This window comes from Indicator indicator, chromosome 6 (assembly GCF_027791375.1).
Source record: "Indicator indicator isolate 239-I01 chromosome 6, UM_Iind_1.1, whole genome shotgun sequence".
NCBI classification, from domain to species: domain Eukaryota; kingdom Metazoa; phylum Chordata; class Aves; order Piciformes; family Indicatoridae; genus Indicator; species Indicator indicator.
In genome coordinates this window covers 6,462,574-6,486,813 of record NC_072015.1, presented here as the reverse complement: position 1 = coordinate 6,486,813, position 24,240 = coordinate 6,462,574, and the positions used below count along the sequence as shown (strand labels likewise).

At 40.5% G+C, this 24,240-nt stretch overlaps 1 protein-coding gene across 1 annotated transcript; it reads left to right on the top strand.

The window, feature by feature from the left end:
• The first annotated feature begins 3,227 nt into the window (after positions 1-3,227).
• Positions 3,228-22,744, top strand: EEF1E1 (eukaryotic translation elongation factor 1 epsilon 1). Its single transcript, XM_054381742.1, has 4 exons — positions 3,228-3,346; positions 5,203-5,403; positions 14,283-14,378; positions 22,094-22,744. The coding sequence occupies exons 1-4, from the start codon at positions 3,245-3,247 to the stop codon at positions 22,232-22,234; spliced, it is 540 nt and encodes a 179-aa protein (XP_054237717.1). The 5' UTR covers positions 3,228-3,244; the 3' UTR covers positions 22,235-22,744.
• Positions 22,745-24,240: the final 1,496 nt, after the last annotated feature.

The window sequence follows — 24,240 nt, the reverse complement described above, 5'->3', positions numbered from 1 at the left end:
ATGCATGAAATCAGCCTTCTCAGGGTTATGACAAGTCTCCCTCGTTCCTTTTCATGCAGCAGTGATACCACAGCAACCTTTTCCCTGCCCTGTTTATTCACTTGGGCTAAAATCAGCTGCTAGCTGCTGGGACAGTAACATCTCTGAGACACTGCTTGCACTGAAAGTCCTTTCATCAGTGTAACCTAGTGGAAATGAGACAAAAGATAAAATTATTGTGCTTCTTAGCTTTAAAATTTTGCTTTTGAGTCTTTTCTGCCTGCCACATATAAGAATGGCTGAACTTTAACATGGATCTGGGACTTGTATTTCTGTTGTACAGCACGGATTTGAGCAGATGAAAAGGGAGGCTGAAACAAAGGAGAGATGGCTGTTACAAGAATCATTCTTTCAGTGAGTTCAATTTTCCAAGAGAATCTGACCTAAAAAAAGCCGATTTCATCTTTGCTTCATTCAGCCACTGCAGGAATCAGAAACAAGTCTATATACATTCCCCTTATTTCAAGGAGAGAAATAATAGCAGCAAAGTCTCAGCCTCTTTTTAGTAGCTCGTAAGCTAAATAGCTCCACTCACACAGGCTATAGATCAGGAAGTATAAAGGGGATCAGTCCCAAACATTTCACCACTTTGTTACGTGCATTTAAAACTACAGCAGTGAAACCTTGCTGCAGTTCTCAAATCTCTGCTTGGGAAATTGGATTAGGAAGGTCCTACTAGTTTTGTTAGTGGGAAATAACATTGTTTATCAATACTTTTATTTCAACAACTGTAAAAACGTGCAGTGAACAAACCCCCTTTTCTACTTCCCCGGGATTGCTGTAAGTGTAAAGGCTGGTGTAGCTCATTGTGCAAAGCAGGAACACAAAATGCACAGGGTGAAGAAAAAGTCTTTGCTTCTGGTTTAGGAGGAGGGTGTAGAAGACAGAGTCTCCCTATGTTGAAGCAGTGGGTTGGGGGAGGAACAGTGCACACAGCTGTAACCCGGACCTCCCTGTGGAAGCCACTGGTGCTAGATTTAAGAACGTGGATGGCAAACTGGATTCAAATTGTAGCCACAGTTGGTCCAAGGCGCAGGGCAGAAAACACTCTCCATTAGTATAAAACGTAGATCTGTATGTAAATATTCCACAATAACTTCTCTAGTAATGAATAAGAAATAAATGTCTTATTTGATGTATGATAAAACCATTCTTTTGCACAGATGACACTTGATTTAAGTTGTCTTGCAAAAGCTTCAGACAATTAAGGGGGAAACTGTTCTGTGACTTATTACGTTGACAAAATCCTGGTACTGCTACCAGCAATCTGATTCACACAAGGATCATCTGGCATGTAAAGCTCATTTTAACAGATACCAACATGACATACATAAAGCTGTCAGGCTTTCTCTAAAGAACAGTCATCCGCTTCATGTTTCAAGTGCCAAATTAATTATATTTGACATTTAATTTATAACCTAAGGTACTCTAGATTTGGAACTTGACTATGACAACAGCAGATTAAAGCAGCGCTCCATTTGACAGAATCGATTTTTCAAGTTATTTTCATTGTGTGTGAGGGTCTTGATTCAGATTTTTGTGTATCAAGCTGGCATACAGGACACTGATACCTCTAAGCAAAGTAGGCTTCATTCTCCTCCTCCCCGAGCCCTTCCCTGGTGAATTATCTTACACTTTGAAGCAAGTTTCTTCTGCAGTCTTAATCACAAAGCTCCATCTAATGGAATGAGGGGAGAACTGAGCACAGAAAAAGAAAGGGAGAGAGACACAGCTAAACAGTTACCAAGAGGAAACTGCTACACAACCCTAGGTAGCTCATCTCCTTTACTTAAATCTACCCTTCCAAAAACTTTACAACTTTGAGGTGGGAGGAAACCCAAAAAGAAAATAAAAGCAAGCTTTAGATTTCATCAGACTTGAAATTGTAGCTTTTTATCTTACAGATATTTCAAGCTATTGATACTAATACTTTGCACAGATAAGTCTCACCTTCCAGCTACCAAAATATTTATAAAGTATGCCTACATAAAATTACCTCTAACTGTAGATCATGTATTTGCTGATAGATGGATCATAATCAGAGTGAAATCTTTCAATAATGAAACAATCAACTAGCAGTTTTAAACACTGGCAAAATAATCCTATCCATTTCCTCACCATTCATAGAATCATAGATCAGTTTGGGTGGGAAGGGAACTTGGTTAGAGCTTAGTTTGTTCTTCCAAGTAACAGGACAAGAGGAAACAGCCTCAAGTTCCACTAGGGCAGGTTTACATTGGACACTAGGAAAATTTTCTTCCCCAAAACAGATGTGAAGCCCTGTAACAAGCTGCTTAGGCAAGTACTGACCTGACAGTGGTTGGACTTGATGGTCTTAAAAGTCTCTTCCAAGCAAAACGATTCTAAGCTCAAAATTTACAGGTCGGAGGCAGGCAGTGTCACCTTCAAAATCTGGTAAACGTGTGTATCAGCAGTGTAATCTTATTAGCTTTGGTTCCTGAGAAACCTGAGTGAAGGCAGAGACGCGTCTGTCTAGTTAATTCCATGTTATGCCCCAGCATGCCGCAATTGCATGAAGCAATCAATCGAGTTAAGCGGTGTCGAGGGACCTGGCAAGCCGGGACACGGCCAGCAGGGAGCCCTGGGTGGTGCCGGGTATCGGGTGGCCCTGCACACCACCAGCACCCCAGAAACCAGGGCTGGGTGGTACCGCTGCGACACAAGGCCTGCAACGGGCAGGCACTGGGATCAGGAAAGCCTTTCTGCCTCAGTCACAGACACAACGACAAAGGGCGGCGACCTCCATCCCCAATCAGAAACCGGCTCTGCCAGGGAACACCTTTGTTCGGGGAAGCCGCAAGGCTTGTTCAGCCGCGGTGCCCTGGCCGCAGAGCCGCCAGGAGGCAGCCACTTGGATATTCTACCCCTTCCTTGCGGGGACCGGAATCATTAAACCGCTGCCCCGCCCTTGGTCTCGGATGCGGGATCCCGAACCTCCCGCGACCGAGGCCATACCCCGGAGGGCATGGCTCCGTTCATTTGCGCGTATGCTCCAAGTGCCAGGGAGCGAGTAACGGGTGCCCGTGGCTGCGCATGCGCCGAGCGTCTGATTGGCTGGCCAGCTCCTGGCCAATAGCAGTGACAGTTCATTTGGTGACGTATGGTTCTGTCTTCCAATGGGGTTGGCGGTTGCTTTCAGGTGGCGGTCGTTGGTGCTCTTCCTTTCCCAGGTGGTTCGCCAAAGATGGCAGCTGCCGCGCGGCCGGGACCGGAGGAGTTGGCGCTGCTGGAGAGGCTACTGGGCCTGCCGAAAGGGAACAAGTACGGCGTCCAGGGGGAACGGAAGGTGAAGGGAGCGAGGAGGGGCCGGGAGCGGGCAATGGCGTGCGCGGACCTTCTTGAACTTCCTTCCCCAGCAGCTTCGTGCCTCGCCCCTTCCTCCCCCGTCTGCCAGATCCTGCGACCTCCCCGTGCGGCGATTCCTCCACTCTCTCCACTAGTGCTATGGTGGCCGGGCCTCCCACTGTTCTCTATCCGGGGCGGGCGGGCGGGCGAGCGAAGCTTTTAGCGGTCTCAGTTGGGTATGCCGGCACGAACACAGTGTTTCCCCTTGAGCAGGGGGGGGTTCGGCTTTTCTCTTTTAATGTCTTCTTTCACTACGTCATAAGTTGTTTTCACTTTTTCTTCTTCAATGCCTTCCTTCTGTATGTCGTAAGTTGTGGCTCTAAGGCCTTATTACCTACGCGTAGCTTCTGGAAATCTCATGCCTGTGGGAGGGTTATCGTGTCGTTGGAGGGATGTCGGGTTAAAATGTTCTAACGCTACACTCCACCTCTCTGCGTTTTCCGGGTGCCCAGTGTAAATTATCTCTGTGCTCGTGTGATTAAATTACATGGAAAAAATGCGGATTTAGTATCAGAAATACATCTCTAATGAAGAGCTATTGCTCTTAAATATTTTGCTGTTTTTAGTAGATGTCTTGGCTTTTTGGACATTAAGTTCCTTGGTTTAAGAAGCTGATGAGGCATGAGAAACGTAGAGTTGAGTGTGGCGCAGATACCCGAGGGCCTTTACATGATTCTGTTGGAGAAAGACAACAGAGAAAAAACCTCATGTTTTAGATGTTTTTTTTTTTCTTATTTATTATTTTTGTTTAGAGTCTTGAGTATCAATATATACATTCTTTGATGGTAAATCTTCTTTAGTTATTTCACAACCCAGTTGGTTTTTGAATGCTATCACTGTAGAGCATAAATCTGAAAAATTGGTGTGTCTATAGTTTTTTTGGCTGTGTGCTCAGTGGAAAAATTGAATTGTAGCCAAAGAATCTTGATACAACCGCAAAATGAATGCTATGCTGTCGGCTTGCACCTTATGTTTAATTAAATCAGAACATGGAGTCCTCTGTGTGGTCATATACTTAAAAGATTGTTTTAGTCAATTTCTCTTCTGTCATTTGATGTCATCGATGACTCAATTAATTTAGTCTGCTGCAGTCAGTTTGAATTAATTCCTGACTCTTAGTGGTTCAGTTTACTTTCCTGCACTTTAACACATGCTAATGTCGCTAATTAATCATAGAATGGTCTAGGTTGGAAGGGACCTCCAAAGGTCATCTAGTCAAAACCTCTCTGCAGTAAGCAGGGGCATCTTTGACTAAATCAGGCTGCCCAGAGTCCTGTCGAGCCTCACTTTGCATGTGTCCTGGAATGAAGACCTAATCAAAGGTGGAGGTATGCTGTGTTGTCCGCCCTTGATACCACTTAACTACCAATGCCTGTCAGAGCATTCGGAAGTAGAACAGGAAGTACAAATAAGCATTTCAGTTGGTCTGGCTGCTGTGGAGTGCTCAGAGGGCAACTGGATGCTTCTGACTGCAACCTTAAGTCAGAGTCCTGAATTTAAGAGTTAGTTAATAAGATTTCTGGTAATGTTAGACCAAACAGAATTAGATTAATTGGAGCTAAAAATGTTATATTTTTTTCCATGTGTGTGTTAAATGCATTTCTTCTGCAAAAACTGAAAGCCACTCCAAAGACTGGAAAGAAAATACTTTTATGTTATGGCTTTAGTACGAGTACTTGTAAATTCTGGTATATTGCTTTAGAGGTGTTTTTGAGGGGCTGTCAGAACCCAATAGCTGTTTCTCTAGAGACTGCTTTTTGACTGTTTTTAATATTGCACTTTTATTTCTTCTCCTAGGTTCCTGTTCTTCAGACAAACAATGGTCCTGGTCTGACAGGGTTAATGACCATAGCTGCTCACCTAGTTAAACAGGCTAAGAAAGACCAACTCCTTGGAAGCACTGCAGAGGAGAAAGCTGTTGTTCAGCAGTGGTTGGAATATAGAGTGACTCGAGTAGATGGAGGCTCTAGTAAAGAAGATACAAGAATCATTCTGAAGGTAAGGAGCACTTCATTACCTTGCCACTGAATTTGGGAGTGACCTTGAAGATCACATTGCTGCATGAAGAACCAATTAATAAAACTCAGCAGACTTGACCCGTATCTTGAATCTCTGGCTTTTAATCAGGTTGCTGCTTTTCACTTTTATGGACAAAAGCACCCCAACAACCTGAAACAGGAGGAGAAACAGCTTAAGCTGTAAAATACATGATGCAAAACTCTTGTGGAGTTTTACTGCTGTAACACTGTGAACTATGTAGTTCCATGTACTTTAGAGATTGTTCAACAGCCAGTCTCTTACTAGCCATGTAAGATGTCATTTTCTTGCCATCTTCATAAAACCCGTGTTACAAACAGGTTGATTTATTTCAAGATAGCTCTTTGATTATTTTAAGAGCTATTCTCATTGGTTTGGAAATGAGAGAATACAGGCCACATATGATGTGGTGTTAATTGGCATTGATACCAAGAGGGGTAAGTGGACTTCATTGTGTGTGAATAGTGAAATCATCATAAAGGAACCTGTGCAAACAACCCTTCACATCGAGCTCTTTGGTGTAGAGTCTTTGATCTGTTCTATTAAACTTGTGATCTGAAGCTTACTTCCTCTTAAAACAGGTGACAGCAGAAAAGAGTATTTCAAGGGTCACCCTGCTGCTTGAGCAGCCAGGTGGCAGGGAGTAGACAGCAAAACTTACTCATTTTCCTTCTTACTTGCTGTGACTGTTAATTAGTGCTTTTACAGTCATAGAATTGTTTCAGTCGTAAAAGACCTTTGGGATCACCTAGTCCAACTGTCAACCTAAGACCACTATAGCCATTAAACCATGTCCACATGCTTTTTGAACACTTCTAGGGACAGTGACTCCCTGAACAACCTATTCCAATGCCTGACCCCTCTGTGAGTAAAGAATGTTTTCCTGATATCCAATCTAAACCTCCCATGGCACCATTTCAGGCCATTTCCTCTGTTTTGTTGCCTGATACTAGGGAAAAGAAACTGACCTCCCCTCCCGCCATCTCTCTACAACCTCTTTTCAGGTAGTTGTAGAGAGCAATGAGGTTTCTCCTCAGCCTTTTCTTCAGACTAAACATTCCCAGTTGTGCTGGTTTGAGGCCAGACAGATCCTCTCTTGTCCCGAGAGGGACAAAAGAATGACACTCACACAACCAGATTGGAGAGTGATGGAAAGTTTAAATGGAAAAGCAATTGGTGAAACTACAAAACACTACAACCATAGTGGCAGAAATGTCCCAAAGTGTACAGAGTCCCTTACATAACACCCAAAGGCTTCCCAACTCTTCCCGTCTACCAAAACCCCCAGGGCTCACTCTTCCCCCTCCCACTGCTAGGCAAGTCCCAGACTGGCCAGGTCTGAGACTGCCCCCCCTGCTCCTTTCTCCTCCTGGCATTAGGCCTATACAGGCCTAAGAGGCCTTGAGATACTCCCCCACCATTACCTGGGAAGAGAGCATCTCCCACAGGAGCAGAGGGAAGAAAGAGGGAGAGAATGACTTTGCAGGTGGATTTATAGGGCACAGGATTTATGGGTAGAGATATACTGTTTCCTGTGTCCACCTTATTGGGTTGGACACTTGGGACACCGGAGGTGTAACTTGTGTGGCAGTAACAGGAGGTACCCAGCCTAAACTGCCACACCAGTTCCTTCAGGAGCTCCTCATAACTCCTGTTCCCTAGACTCTTCACCAGTGTTGTTGTCCTTCACTGAATGCACTCCACCAGCTCAATGTCTTGTACTGAACACAGTATTCAAGGTGCAGCCTCACCAGTGCTGAGTACAGGGTCATAATCAATTCCCTGCTCCTGCTGGCCACGCTATTCCTGATACAGGCCAGGATGCTTTTGGCCTTCTTGGCCACCCTGAGCACACTGCTGGCACATGTTCAGCCAGCTGTCAGCCAGCACCCCAGGTTGTTTTCTGCTGCACAGCTTTCCAGCCACTCTGCTCCAAGCCTGTAGTGTTGCATGGGGTTATGACTTGTTCGGTGTGCCGAATGACTCAATGAGAAACCAAAGAGAAACTGAAGCACCATTCAAGAGTTAACACATTGTATCAATTAAAATCAAGGAAAGTCTTGCATCTGAAAATGGTGCAAAGCAAAACCTTTTTAGTAATCGTAGAATGATTTGGGTTGGAAGGGACCTTCAAGGTCATCTAGTTCCAACCCCCTTGCCATGGGCAGGGATACTTCCTCATAGACCAGGTTGCTCAATGCCTCATCCAACCTGGCTTTGAATCCTTCCAGGCTTGGAGCCTCCACAACTTCTCTGGACATCCTGTTCCAGTGCCTTACCTGACTTATGGGGAAGAATCTCTTCCTAATGTCTAATCTAGTGTCTGATCAGTGTTCAAACTGATAAGACTTCTTGATCTTGAGGACTTGGAATATCATGCCCTCTTGACAAGGATCAACTTGGTAAAAGCATGAAAGGAATAATTTCTCTAACTTAAGGCACAGATAATCTGCATTATCTCAATCTTGTATCTATGGAATATCATCCTTTGGCTAAGGATTAGCTTGTTACGTTGCTTTGCTTTTTGTAAGACCTCTGGTGTTTTCTATAATCAAAACCTTTACAGTTGTGGTTAGTCCACAACTGTAAAGCTGCCAACATTTTGGGATTTTCAGAACTTGATTGGAGGGGGCATTGACTAAAAAGGGGTTAAGTTCAGATTTATCTGTCCTTTGAACAGATGGTATGAGGAGGTGACCCTCAAAGGTCCCTGTTGTCTACTTAAACCTTTCTGACAAGTATTAATTTCTGTTATTTTTCAAACAAACACTTGAAGCCTTTTGTTCTCTCCTATGAGGAGACCATCTGAGAATAAGTAACTAAGTTTCTACTTACCTGTCTTGCCCTTCTACCAAATAAAAAAACAAAAAGCTTTTTTTGTCTTGTTACAATGGATTGCATCTGCTCTGGCTGTTTTGTCAGTGCTTGTGTATTTGCTGAACTGTATTTGAATATTTAAACCAGACACATAGGATGGTTTCATGCTGAAGGTGATGGTATCTTTGTTCAATTTCAGCCTTAACAGTGACAGTGTAGAGAAGACAATATTCTGAAATACAAATATGTTAAATTGTTTCCCAACAAAGCAAAATTTTCTTTGAGAAATTACATCACTCGAGAGAGAATCTCTGCCTTTAAGTTCAAATCATTGAATTCGTTTGGTTAGAAAAGACCTTTTGAGTCCAACCATTATCTAACTACCACGTCTGGTGCCAAGTCATGTCACTTAGCACCACATCTCTGCATCTTTTAAACACCTCTAGGGAAGGGATTCAAGCACCTTCTTGGGGAGTATGTTCCAGTATTTGATAACCCTCTCAGTGAAGAAGTTTCTTCTAATACCCAACCCAAACCAGCCCTGCTGCAACTTTAGGCTGTTTCCTCTCATCACTTTTTACTAAGAAAAAGAGATCAACACCCAGCTCTCTACCTCTTCCTTTCAGGTAGTTGTAGAGTGTGAGAAGGTCTCCCCTGAGCCTCTTTTTCTCCAGGCTAAACAGCCACTTCTCATAAAACCTTTCAGACCTTTCACCAGCTTTGTTGCTTTTACACCCTTCTTATGAAAGGCTGAAACCTGAACCTGATACTGAAGGTGTGACCCCACCAGTGCCGAATATTTTCTAATGGATATCAGCAGTTTAAAATATTCCTGTGGATTTTTGTTTTCTTAGCAGATGTTGAACAACCCGAGTGTATTTTGACGCAGGGCTGCTGTGGAATTGTTCCAGCACTAGTAATTTCATAGTACAGCTATTAAGATTTTAATTTTTTCTAATTTGGTCTCTTGTTACCACAATTAATCAGAGAAAAGAGGCAGCCTACCATTAAAATAAACTCTGCCAAAAGGGAGTACAGCTGAAAAAAGAAAGGGGGGGAGGCAAGTCTGAGGCTATAGTTTTACAGCATGCCTGGAATACACAATGGCAGTCTTAGGACAGTTGCAGCCTAGAGCCACAATATATAGTAAGCTGCACCAAAAACAGTTGAGTAGTTTCTGATATAAACTTGAGGCTGCCTCTCTTTAACCCTTAACTGAGGTGATGTGATTCTGGAAAACATCAGTAAATACCTGCCTTAATGTTTGTTGAACAGGAAGGGTTTCTATTGGCCTTGGGAAGATAGGTTCAAAGAACTGTTCCAGTTGGATAAGACCTGAAAGATCAATGAATTGATGTGTCAACACAGCACAACCAGGTCACCACTAACCCACATCTTTCAGCACCACATCTCTGTCCTTTAAACATCTCCAGAGATAGTGATTCAGCCACCTCACTGGGGAGTGTGCTCCAGTGTTTGAAAGCCTGTTCACTGAAGAAGTTTCTTCTGGTATCCAATCTAAACCTCCAGTGGTGCAACTTGAGGTTGTTTCCTCTCATCCTAACACTTGTTAGTAGGGAAAAGCAACTAAAACCTTGCTCCAAACTCCTTTCAGGTAGTTGTAGTTACAGTTCTTCCCCTCCCACCCCATTTTCAGAGGCATATTTTAAATACTTGGGAGCTTGTACTTGAATTCATGGAAAAATTTCCACAGAAAATTAGGAATCTGTAGTCTCTGGAGGATTGTTGTAACCAAGAGTTTTTGTGTAATACTTTCAGCATGTCATACAAAAAAATATTTCTTGATGTCAACCAGTTATGTCACAATTTCCTGTGCTTATCAAGCTGTAATCATGAAACCCAATTAGAAATCTGCACAAGAGAGCTTCAGTTCTTATTTAATGTCCTTGTTTGGAAAACACTGTTTCCACAATTATGTAAATAGGTTAATCCATGCTCTGTCCTTGCTGTTAATCCACAGTTCTTGTAGGCTAGGTTTTGACAGGCTTCTGAATGGGATGTGTCTTTGACATTCTTGTCCAGAAATTGTTTAGACTTCCTGTGTTCATTTCTCTCCCTTTTCTGTTAGCACTGGGATTCCAAGCACTTGGAGACCTAAAAGTTTGGATTTTGAATCTGAGCAGCACTTGCGGATTATTTTTTCTTCTTTTTACAGGAAACTTAGTATGTGATCTATAATTGTCCAAAGCAGATTTAGCTCATTTACCAGACAGACAGAAGTCTTTCATTAGAATTAAAGATATGGCTGTGCCCCAGCAGTGCAGTTTTGCTTCTCTTGGATTTGGCTGCAGAATGCTTGACTTGGGTTCTGCTTTGTCAAAGGCTTTAGTGAGGCATTTGTGAGTGCTCAGCTCTTTGTCTTTGCATAATGTGTTATAAAGGCATTTAGGGCATAAATGACCTCTGATATTGCTGACCAAAAGGACATGCTTCTGTGTAAGGGAAGCATAAACACCAGTGATGTGATGGATAAAATATCCAAACCAAAATCAGAGTAGGTTTAGATCCATTTGTAAGAAGCAACTGTTACTTACCTGAGCAGCTGTCCCAGTGTGTGGTGACTGGCAGCAATTCTGTCACTTTAATGGATGGATTGGATTACAAATAATTAGATTGTGGATTTAAACGATGGTAAGGATAATGTGGGGTAGCCAGAGCGTGTTGTGGGGATGAAATGTCACTTGAGATACGGGCTGTAAATTGAAGTGTGTTCCATAGAAACAAGTGGAAATCCATTGATTAGTCCATAAAAAATGCAACTTCTCTTCCTTCTGTTGCTTTTTCTCCACTCATTCTCAAATCTGGAATTGGAATTGCTGCAGTTGTTCGGCACGTGTTAGTGCATCTCACTGCAGCTATGCATTAAATAGTTGTCTGAAAGCTGAGAAGGGGTTTCCTGAAGGATTGCAACAATAAGTTCATAGAGTGGCAAGCAACTTCTAAGGCTATTTCAGTCATTTAATGCTGCGATTGGATAGACAGAATCAATTTAAGTGATGACATTGAGTACATGACAGACAGTGATACAAACAACCAGTTACCAGACTTCAATTTCTTGGATGTAATAGAAATTTAAATGCAGTTTTATATTTGTATTTGCATTAATGTCTCCAGGGCAGGAGTGCTGCTTCAGTTTAATACCGTAGCTACTTCAGGCTTTGGCGTAGCAACATCAGACATTGGGGAATTTTAACCCAGTTGGCTATTAGCCAATAACAATCATCTGAGGGAAGTGTAACCCATGAGGCAAGATTAACTAAATGTAGCTAGTGTACATGAAAAAAGAACCCTGTATTGTGGTGTTTAAGCTGAACTAGCTTGACTTGAAGATTGAAATAAGAATAGATGTCTATTCCATGGGAGGAAAGTACATGGTGAAAACCACAACTGTGAAATAATGCTAATTTATCCAATACTAAATCAGCTTTATTGAATTCCAGTCCTAAAATTTCATGAACCAGAACAAATAGTAGTTCAGATTACAAGGGTTTACCTTGCTCTTAAAGTTTTAGGATTTCTTTATTGGTGAATATTTTGAGTATGCATATGTAGTGTATTCAAAGAACACATTCTTTGAGTGATGTTAACCCACCCTGAACAACTGGGCACACAATATTAATCCATAGAAACAAGCCCAACTCTTGAAGATAAATAAAACTAAGAATTACTGTCCCATAACTTCTTTCATGTAGGAATCCCTAATTTCAAGTAGGAAAATAACTTCTGTAGATTGTGCCTTCAGAGATAATGAGGTTTTTTACTTTCTAAAATCCTGATTCCGTAGTCTATACTAAGAAAGGGGATGAGAGTGTGATATAATTTCAGCAGTGTTACTTCTCGTTAAACACAAATTCAACATTAATTACAATCAGAGTGCAACATGCTGGTTAGAGAATCTGTGTAAGAATAGGTGAGTTGATGATTTTATTTCTAGTAAACAGATCTCTCAAGTTTTGTCTTTCTACAGGATTTTTTCTTCTTTACATTCATCTTTGTGGCATATGTACAAAATGCCACAGAGCTGTAGTTCTGTGTTAGAAGTAATTTGAGAGCTAACTAACATGACCAAAGTGGTAATCCAATCTAAAAAGAAGAAGCCACATGGCTGGGGGCAGGTGACCTTACATAATTTTAACTATGCAGAGGTTAATATTTTTTTTACTGATTTTTCTCTAATAAATCAAAGCAGACTTGAGGATGTTTAAGTATTACAGAAGTAGAAGAGTCCTGTCATGAAGAGGTTATCAAAGTAGCGGTAAGGTAGCATAATAAAGACAAACTTGTCAAATTCAAATGCAAGGTCGGATGTCTTCAAATCTTAGTGTTACAGTTTCGTGGTTTGATTTGGGGTGTTTTATGTACGTATTGTAGGATGAACTTTAGAGGTCCCTTCCAGCCCAAACCGTTCTATGATTGGTAAAATTGCACCAAAGAAACTGCAATGTGCTTAAGGCTAAATGTAGATGTTAAGTTGTTCAATAGTTATTAAGTCCTTTCTTGATGTAGACTTTTTCTGTCAAATAAAAGGTTTTCTTAAAATGGAACGTGCTGTAATTGAGACTGACACATTATTTCAGGGACATCTTGGAAAGCGTTAGGTATGTTTAAGCTGCTTATCTTTGTTTTTAGGGCAGGGGGGCTTAAGATCTCTGAGGAAAAGGGAGTGTATTTATTGCAGGGTTTTTCAATCAGCAGAGGAATACTAGCAGGGGGAGATTCTAAATCTAGGGAAAAGCTGGGAAACTTTTCCTACATTCCTGCAAAAAATGTTGCAAAACTAAAACTTGCTTATGCTGGAATTGGAGTTAGAGTAAATAATTTTATTTGCTGTGGTATTTCTTTCTTTAGAGGGAAGTAGAGGCCAGAAGGGTATATAAGATGTGGAGAAAAGGAAGGACAGGTCAAGAGTTAAAGCTGATGTATGATGCCTGTGTTCTCAGAGGTGAACAGCAAAGAGTGAGTCAGTCAAAATGCCTGCATACAAAATGCCATGAAAAGGGGTCTTTCAGTAATATAGATAGGTTCAGTGATTAAGTATTTTCAAAGTGGAAGCTTTCTGTGTCTCACATTTGTAGACTGATACGGAAATGTTGAGAGGGAGGTGACTTTAAAATGCTGAAGCAGTCCTCTCTTCATACAGACTTAGGGTTACTGATTCAACAACATTGGTCATTAAGAATTGCTGGCAGTGATTTCAACTTTAATAAAAGCCTGTGTCAAATGTTCCCAGCTGAGAAGGGGAAGCTGAGGGTTGGAGCCAGGTGGGTATTGGTCTGCTCTCCCAGGTAGCAAGTGATAGGACGAAAGGAAATGGCATTAAGTTGTGCCAGGGAAGCTTTAGGTTGAACGCTGGGGAAAATTTCTTCCCCAGAAGGGTTGTCAAGTCCTAGAACAGGCTGCCCAGGAAAGTGGCAGAGTCTCCATCCCTGGGGGAATTAAAAAGCCATGTAGATGTGGTGCCAACAGATGTATTTAAGCAGAAGACTTGGTAATGTTGGGTTAATGTATCTTAAAGATCTTTTCCAACTGAAATGATCCTGTCATTCTATTTACGCAAACGAAAAATACATTTGCAACTCTTGCATCTGAGTTCCAGCAACCTGAAGCCAAGAAAGGACAGATTTTGAAGTATATCTATGGAGTCAGTTTAATCTGTAAAATAAATCACACTTTATATAACAATTTGAGTGGCCCCAAGTTGGGGGACTGATGAAAATTGATGTGCCAGCTGCAAACTGGATAGCACTTGGTTTAGAGACCGATGATTTAAATGTTACAGAATTCTCACTGTTGAGGAATGATGATGTTTCAATCAATTACCTTGATAGCTTCTATATATTCTTCCTCCCCCCCACTTTTAATGGGATAAATTAAAGATGTTTATTTTATACACATGGTCTCCAGAAGAAGTTTTCTATTATTTTTAAAAGCTGCCTTAATATTTTGTCTTACAAAGTCAGTATTTCAGCAGTATAATGACTTTTTTCTTTTTCCTCCTTTAGGATCTTAATGTACATCTTGAAGACAAAGTCTACCTTGCAGGAAACATTTTTACCTTAGCAGACATTTTGATGTACTATGGACTGCATCGTGTCATGGTAAGTGTTATTTGCATTATTTTTATATGTACAACAATAGATAAATAAAAGAACGTGTCAGAACTGGAAGTACTAACTTTGTTAGTATTGGAGAAATGCTGCTGGTGCTGTGAAAGATGAAGATAAATAAGTTCCTGAAAGATGAACACATAGAGGAGTGTTAGGCAGAACAAAATGTCATTTGTGTTTCTAGTCCTGATAACAGACAGAATATTAAAATCAAACGGGGAGCTGATGCTTAGGAGGAAGAAAAACAACAAAAATAAAGGTTTGTACTGAGTGGAGATGATGTTGAGAGTCTTTGTACTCAGCTCGGGTTTACTATGAAGTGCTTATAAATCATTGCACCTTAATTCTCGACTCCAAGTGGTATTTGAAAGATGAAGCAGGGTAAGTTAGTTAATATTTTGGACTGTGGAAAGTGGCTGTAAATCGAGCCATCCTCTTCTAGAGTGAGAACTGCTAAATGGACCAAAGGACTTACACAAGAAGGTGTGCTAAATTCTTGGGAGAGGATAACATCAGTTTTACATTAGAATATTGGGAGGGAGAGGAGGTAGCAAAGATCCTTTTGAGAAATGCATGTGTGTCTGTGAAATCAGTGGATTCAATCAGCGGGGTGAACAGTCACTGTGCACAAGAAAAAGCAGGGCTCTGGGAGAAGAGTGCAAGAAAGCAGCAGTTCAAAAGGGAGGCAGAGGGAAAGATCAAGTAATGAAACACTAGCAAAAGCATGAGAGAACTCTCATAAATGTATCTTGACTGTCCAGGAGGCTTCATTTCAGAAGGTTGGTGAAAATATGTTACAGTCAGTCACTTAGAATTAATTTGGTTAAATCATATTTGCCTTGTAAATTGTCTTTAGTATGACAGATGTGTTGACTGGCATGTCAGGATGGGTTGCCTTTCACGTACGATATATAGACACAGCAAAAACTTAAGTAATTTCTAAAAATATTACTGTATGTGCTATAGGAACATAAGGACAAATGAGACTGGGTTTTTGTTTTTTTTTTTTTCCGAAGGCTAGGCAGGGGAAAATCAAGCCTATTTTAAATTTAGAGTTTGCTCTAGAGTAGACCACCTAATCAAGAAGAAAAGACACAAGTTATTGCTTTGGGAAATAGAACAGATGGTAAAAACAAATGACTTGGTGCTCCTGGGTGCCTGCAACCATCCAGATACTACTTGGGAAAAGTTTATAGTACAGCATCTGTTTCTGAAATACTTGATTTCATGATTTAATGTTCTCAATTGGAAGGGTATAAAGAGCAAATAATGGGGTGGCTGTAATAATAAAGAGGAAACTCCAGGAACTTCCCAATTGGAATTACATGTATTTTGATTAATTGATAATATTATTGATTAATTATTGATATTAGTAGTTAACTATAGAGGTAAGATCTTGAAGTGTGGAATCTTGGGGTTTTTTTGTTGTGTTTTTTTGGTGTTGTGGTGGTGTTTTGGGGTTTGTTGTTGTTGTTGTTTTTTAATTATTTTTATTTTTCCTGTAATAAGAAGAGAGTACATCCAGAGCTGCTTCTCTGCTCTGAGCTTTGAGGGAGGGGAAGCAAAGAGACTGTATCTCGATGTGATATGGTCCAGGGAAGCACTTTGTTCTGTCCACCACTCTTTTCCATGTGCAAAATACTGTAAACGTTTTCTATAATCTTTCAAGAGAGGAAGTAGAAATGGAGACATGGGGGAAGACCCCACACTTCTTGCTGTCCATCAAGCTGTCTTGAAAATCGATCTGAAAGTGTTGCTGATACTGACCTTTACGATTAATCTCTCTGCTTTTGACAGACACAGACATTAGTAATACAATACTGTAAATACTAGTAACAAGCTATGATTGTTCTGAATGAGCTAAGTATTATTAAAACTGTAACACCTTCTGATAAACATTTCACTGGAAGGGTTTTTAGGCCTGCCTAGTCCTATTGCTCACTTTCTTTCACCTGTTTCATCTTCCTTTCTGAATGTTTCTGAATATAGATCATACATCTTCATATTTCTCCCCTCCTCCCCACCTTTGTTTTGCCCTTCCTATTTTCTAGGGGGGGTTCTGGATCTTGTTTCCTCACTCTTCAGGCTTGTGCATTTGAACTTAGTAATCAGTTTGGCTACTGAACAGCTGTAACTCTTAATTTTGCTGTTATTTGCCTGCTGTTACTCTTCCTCTCCCTTCTAGTTATCTTAATAAGCACAGTAGTACTATGTGTTTAAAAATCTATCTTGTGGGAAAGGAATTGACATTTTATGAGTGGGAGTCAGATTCATAGGAGTATTTCAAGCTTCCTGCAGACTGAGTCTATTAGTGAGAAATAGACACTTGTAATAAGTCAGGAGCCAAATTACATACTTTGTTCTGCATCATTTTGGTCACAAGCACCCGAAAAGTGTAATTCTTCATGCAAATTGAGCTTTTTCAAACCATGTGACGGATATTGTCATATATAGTTCTGTGTTGCCATGTATTTAATGTAAATATTGTTGGGTTTGGACACTTTGATTGCTTAAACACATATGTGGATAAATATGATAAGCAACAAAATTCTGGGAAGTTGAAATATAGATTGCAAAGAAAACACAAATTTGGAGTCCTTGCCTGGGGAGAGCTGAGACAATTGGTGAGCATTAAATTGTCCCTGAGGTAATAAACGTGTTTACTTTAAATGTAAAAAATAATATGAAAAGTTTCCCTCTGTTTTTTATTCTGACGTATTTTCAAGCAGCAGAAGTCCAGTTCTGTTTAAGAGAATCAATAAAAAGATTGATCTGGTTTTATACTTCAGATATTTTGTCAGAACCAGCTGTCAGAAGCTGTCTCAGATATGTCTGACTGAAAATTTCTTTAAGGTCTAGAAAATAACTTGAAACTTATATCTGCAAACGGAAGAGAAGCCTCAGTCAAAATTTTGGAGTCAAAGTAGAAAACAAAGCAAGTTGTCCCCAGGTCAGAACTATACAGCACTAAGATGAGACCATAGCAGTAGGTTTTATTCCAGTAATTTCTTTCCTTACTGAAACATTGTTGTAATAAGCAGATTATCAATTAATATGAATAAAAAATAGCAATCTGTTTGTTTTAGTAATGAAATTAACAGGTTTTCCTTCTGACGGACGATGCTGGAAATGGCACTTGAATTACAAAAAACAGGTTTGCTCTAAAGAAAATATTAAACTTTCAGCATGTTCCTTTATAAGCAAAAAAGGAATGACTTACAACTATGTGAAAGGAGATGTATTTCATGAAATAGGCCATTTATCTGGTTTTGGTTTTTCTTTCCCTCACATCTGCATTTTACAAGTGAGGTATCTTCTTGATGCTGCAGAACTTCAGATGTAGGCAGGTATTTTTAGATTTCAAATGCACATACTGGCTGTGGGAACGATATTTTATTCCTTCATCCCTCATGCTATATATTAGCAAATATAATTAAAGCTTGTGTATTTATAGTCCTTCTAGAAACTCTTCTGGTTGCATTCTGTGATGACCACCTTGCTTACCCTTTGTGAGCTTGGTCATGGAAGAGCAAGACTTCTTTTTTCTTTTTCTTTCCTTTTTTTCTTTTTTTTTTTCCATGACATAAAAAAGCCTATCAAATTGAGTTTCTGCTTCTTTGCTATTAAAATAATTGCTTTAATAGCAAATAATTATTTTAACAGCAGAACAGCAGCCTTTCTTAACTTGGGGGAATTATCTAATTTAATGAGGAAGAACAGAAAATACCCATCTAACAAAATGTTGTAAAAAATGCCATGGAAGTGATCTCTAAACAATTAACCTAAGAGTTATGTTCCAAGTAGAAAGTAGAGCATGCCACAAAGTGCTTTTTAATATATTTCACTGATAGAGTACATTATGTAAATAAGGAAAAATATCTTGCTTGTTGTGCCTAGAGTACAGAAAGGGGAGGTTGTTATTAGAGTAGCTGTCTGGTTTGCCCTTCAGATGTTTTTTCATTGCACTAACAGAATGGAGGAGGATTTTTTTTTTCCAGACCTATTTTTGATTTACATCAGAGAAATGAAGATTGAGAACTATCAATATAAAATCATGAGGAGGAAATACCAGATCAGCTCCAAAATCTGAAACTTAGATTGGCATTTTAGTTTAGCACAGGAATAAGCTGGATTTAGATTAGACATCAATAAAAAATTCTTCCCCCTGAGAGAGAGGCAGCAGTGGAACAGGTTGCCCAAAGAAGCTGTGGAGGCTCCAGGCCTGGAAGTGTTCAAAGCTAAATTAGAATCATAGAATCGGTCAGGGTTGGAAGGGACCACAAGGATCAGCCAGTTCCAACCCCCCTGCCATGGGCAGGGACACCTCACACTAGATCAGGCTGGCCAGAGCCTCATCCAGCCTGGCCTTAAACACCTCCAGGGATGGGGCCTCAACCACCTCCCTGGACAACCCATTCCAGGCTCTCACCACTCTCATGGGGAAGAACTTCTTCCTCACGTCCAGCCTGAATCTCCCCACTTCCAGCTTTATTCCATTCCCCCTAGTCCTATCACTACCTGAGATCCTAAAAAGTCCCTCCCCAGCTTTCTTGTAGGCCCCCTTCAGATACTGGAAGGCCACAATAAGGTCACCTGGGAGCCTTCTCTTCTCCAGACTGAACAGCCCCAACTCTTTCAGTCTCTCCTCATAGGAGAGGTGCTCCAGCCCTCTGATCATCCTGGTGGCCCTTCTCTGGACACCTTCCAGCACGTCCATATCCCTCTTGTAATAGGAGCTCCAGAACTGGATGCAGTACTCCAGGTGGGGTCTCACCAGAGCTGAGTAGAGGGGGAGAATCACCTCCCTTGACCTGCTGGTCACACTTCTCTTGATGCAGCCCAGGCTCTGGTTGGCTTTCTGGGCTGCAAGTGCTCACTGACAGCTCCTGGTGAGCTTCTCATCCACCAGCACCCCCAAGTCCCTCTCCTCAGGGCTGCTTTCCAGCCAGTCACTGCCTAGCCTGGATTTGTGCTTGGGATTGCTTCGACCCAGATGCAGGACCGTGCCCTTGGTCTTGTTGAACCTCATGAGGCTGGCTTGTGCCCCAATTAGATGGGGCCTTGAGCAACTTGGTCGAAGAGGAGGTATCCCTGCCTTGGGGTTGGAACTGGGTGATTTTTAAGGACCCTTCCACCCCAAACCAGTCTGTGATTTTCATAAACATGTGCTTACCCATTAAAAACCTCAAGAGTATTGTAATTACAACGTTAATTGTACAACACTCACAGAACTTGGTGATACCATTTCTAGTATCTGTTCATATTTTAAATACTTTCAGTAATGACCTTTGAGTACCCATGTTCCTCTTTTCATGCTCTATGTCACTTTGTAAATGTTGTAAAGCTTCATACCAGGCACTACCTTCTAACTACAATTCATTATTGCAAAATGCAGGTGATCAAAAGGATCTTCCCTGAAATGGTATTGCAAGGGGTTTTTCTTTGTCCTGAATATACTATCCTTGCAGAAGCTCAGGCGATGTGTGAAGCACTCAGTGTTACGTTTTAATAGCTTCCACTTTTTGCTTGTAATAAATTTAAAATTTGTGGAGCTTTTCCCCTTACCACTGTTATTCCCTTCCACTTGGTGAATGCTGATGAGCTCTTACGTTTCTAGGTCATCAAAAATACATGGTTGTATTTGCGCTTCTATCAGACTATATGGTTTAGGAGTAGTGTTTACACTTCCATGCCAGCAGAGAAAAAAAAAAAAAGCTGGTTTTCTTATACTGCCTGAACTGGATTCCTCACAGTTCAAAACTGCAGGTGGTGTTGTGAAAATACATGTGCAGTGCTGTGCTTGTAAAATTCAGGCAGGTGAGTCCCAGAGGAACAAGAGCTGCTTGGGTTTAGGAGCAGCCACAAGACCCCTGTTCTTCAGTTGTTGCCCCAATTCCTTTTATCTTTCTGTTACTAGAGCTTTAATGATGTGTGGGGTTGGTTCAGAATTCCTTCCTGAAGCTCCTTGAAAATCTTCCTCAGTATTTTTCCAGTATTTTCCTTATTTCCTTATTTTCTTTTGACCTCTGCATGTTTAAAGCTTTCCAAATCTAAGCCAAATACTGGGCTGTGTGAGGGAACGATAAGGAGAAGCAGCAAGTGTTATAGGCAGCTCTGGAAATTTAAACCACTACCTTATCTGAGGTGAAATTTAACATGAGACTGAGCTTTGAATGCCAGCTTCTCACTCACAGAGCTGAGTAAATGTGTATATATAGCTCCTCCTGTGATTGAAAGTTTGTTGCAGCATCTTTGTTTCCAGCTGTCTTGTACCCAAGATCAAACGAACAATGATCCATCAAATCTGGTGTTTGCAGAACAAGGCATAAGGAATATACCATCTGCTTAGCTTTTGAAGAGGGGATTAACCTTCAGGAGCTTTAGGAGTCTAAACATGAAAAATTAGACATGTCTAGTGATATCTGTTAAAATTCTCCTTTTCAGTCACAGATTAGTGAGGGTTGAAAGTAACCTCTAGAGATCATCTAGTCCTTTGTCGTCGACTTGCAGGTGTTGTCAAGATGACTAAAGTTCAGCTTCCTGGCTGCCTTAGCTAAATGAAAATGGAAGTGAGAGGAATCCCAAGCTTATCAGTTTCAGTATTGGTGAGATAAAATTAGGGTTGATGTGAAAATCCCGTTCTGTTCCTGATGCAGTTCTTGTAGTCTGTTTTCAGAGCAATTAATTGTAGTAGGTGAATGTGAGGAAGCAGTGTCTAAACTAGTGATGTAACCTCCTTACAGAGAAATGAGGAGACCTAAAATTGTAATCCAGGATGGGAACAGTCCTCCTACAGCCGGGGTGAAAGACTTTGAAGTAATAAAAAACTTTGTAGTGAAACTTTGAAGATGTTGCTGTCTTGAGTTTAGGCTTTGAAAGGTGTAGTTAAGGTCTGTAATTCTAGATGAGTTCATCTGATCAAAAGTAAAGGTAGGCTTGAAGCTCTTCACCTTAGCCACAGTTCTTATGGCTAGGAGCTGTTGCAAGAGCTGTGTGAGGAGGCTTCTTGATTGATCTTGAACTGTTCAGGTCTAGGTGAAAATATCCAAGTGCCTGCTGGTGACTTGATAACTCTGAGCAACAGGACCTCAAACTGTAGGAGTCAGTGATAATACTTAAAATGTGCTTGGGATATGGACAGGTTTCTAGTTTGTTTTACTGTACTAACTTGAATCTCACCGTTGCTGTAATGTGAACTAGCACATGTGGGTGCTAAGTGTTAAGCTGTGCTCTTTCATAGTAACTCTTGTATGGCGTAGCTCAACATGGAAACCCTTTCTATCCAGTCTGAAAGTGCCTGGAAATAACTTGTTCCTGTACTTCTAATACACATTGATATGTGAAGTAGTCACCACCTGCTAGATGAACATGATGGACATGTGGAACTCTTCCCTGCACCCCTAGTACTGCTAACTCCTCAGTATGTAGAGGAATTCAATTCAAGCAAGCTAATGCCCTCCCCTCACCCCATTCAAATGTATATTCCACCCACCACGTCTGTTCGTTGGAGTGAATTAAAAGTCAATATTTCAGGCTGTGAATTTTAATATGTGACATTAAGGTAGAAAACTGCTGGATTGTAACAACTTTTGATGGAATTTAAAATCAGCTGTAAGACAACCTGCTTTTATTTTACCTGACCACATGGTACAGCACTAACGATGCAGTGCTTTGAATTACTGGTGCCTTTATTTCTTCCCATACAGGTGGAGCTGACAGTGCAAGAAAAGGAGAAATACCTTAATGTCTCTCGTTGGTTCAACCACATTCAACATTATCCAGGTGTCCGACAACATCTGTCTAATGTTGTCTTCATTAAGAACAGATTATACACTAATGCTCATTAAGGAAAAACGTAATGCTATGTTGAGAAGGTGTTTGGGAGTTTAGAAGTTACCTTGTCCAAAACCACTGAACTGCAAGTACTGGTTTGTAACCCTCTGTGTGTGAACCAAAACTGGTGATGCCTCAAATAATACAGTTGCATTGAGTTGCTGTTGTGCGTTCCAGAACCTGCCCTGGTTAAAGGGTTGTATCATGTATCTAATTAAATGCAACAATGGTAGAAAGATGGAAATTGAGTTTTAATTCAGTCTTTTTTAACAATGAAAAAGCTCTCAATATAAAAGTGTAATTACATGGGCTTCATAGGAAAGAAGAAATTTTCCTTCAATTATTCACTTCTTTTGCTATTTATTGCATTTTTCCATATGTCCTGCTCCCTCTCATTTTATTTTTCCATGGATGTTTACACTAGTTTTGTAAGAGTTCAGAGCTATATTGTGTGCCAAGGATGTAACAAAGGGAACATGCAAATGTTACAAAGTATTTATGTGACTGAATAAATTATTTTAAACCTGGAGTCTTAATTTGGCTGTGAAAGGTTTTCATTTTTCTTGAGTAAAGAAAATGGAGATGTTTTTTAAAAGCTTAGTAATTCACTTCCTACTTCATTTTGTGGTATGTGAGCTTTTGTTTCAATTCTGGAAGTGTTTTCCTTCAACCTGGGTACCAAAACTACAGTGCTTTGCATGTGTCTCACTCTGTGTATTTTGACACAACTGTAAATGGAGCTTTCAAGATCCTAATAAGAAAAGAGGAAAAAAATCAAAACCACCAGCAGCAAAAAAAACTACCTGCACAGCAAAAAACCCCTTACTGTAAGGTAGGTAGGACCCTTCCACCCAGTAAGGTAGATATAAAGGTATCTTGGATAGCTCTTCGAGTGTTTTGAATGTTAAATGGCCTTAAGAAAGAAAAAAAAAAAAAAACGGTAAATAATGACAGGTAATTAAAATATAAAAGGAGAGAAGAAAATTAATGAGTAAGGTTAACTTTGGCAATTCCAGCATATCTAAGGAGTGGTTTTTGTATATATATGTATAATTTTTTTGGAGGGTTTGCAGGCACATGGTGTTATTTTTAGGGATTTCTTACAGTGTTGAAAATATTTTTGTTTGGTTTGAAAATATGCTTATTTTACCATTTCTTCTACTAGTTACTCGTGTTCCCTGCTATTTCAAAGTGTGCCTGTGTGCTTAATTATGAAGATCTGGCTGAAATCTTGAGATTTACAAGAATTACAGAGTGGGATTTAGTGCAGAAATATATTAGGAACTTCATACTCCAAACTTTTCCTGTTTGATTGGGGCCTTCAGGTTTTTACTGTCAGTATTTGCACTCTGAATTCCCAATTTATTGCAATATTTATTGCCTACTAGTATGTATTTAAGTGTTTGATTTTTTTTTTTTTTTTAATTATTTCCTCCCCCGCCCCACCCCCCCCACCCCCCCGATTTGTGGCTGGGATTAAGTGATGACAAGACTTAGAAAATTACCTACACTGCTACTGTGAGGAAAAACTTGCAGCTCTAAATCCTACTATGAAAATTACCTGCACTTCTGAATTCTGCTATACTGAACCCCTCTCTGCTTTTGAAGGGGAGTGTGAGTGGGAATCATCATCCTCTTGGTTAGGGTTTGGGGAATTTTCTTGTTCCTCTTACAGACCACTTGTTTTTACACCTGCTATTGGAAAGGAGAATGATTTAAGTCGTGGAAGTGGATGTGCAGGCCTCCATACATGGAAACAGCAGCTTCTGTCACAGCTGAGAGCACTGAGATGGAACCAGAGCTAAAGGAAGCAACACTGTGATCTTTTCACACAAGTTTTTTTGGAGATGATACTATGAAGTGCTTTTTATTCTAATCCCAAGCAGATGCTGTTTCCAAGTGTTGGGATTTCTCAAGGTGGTGACACACTACTGCTGCACTATCCCCAAGCCTCTTGTGCCAGTTTTATTTTCTCTGGTGTAGAACCGAGCTGTTACTTGCTGCTGCAACCCTTTAATAA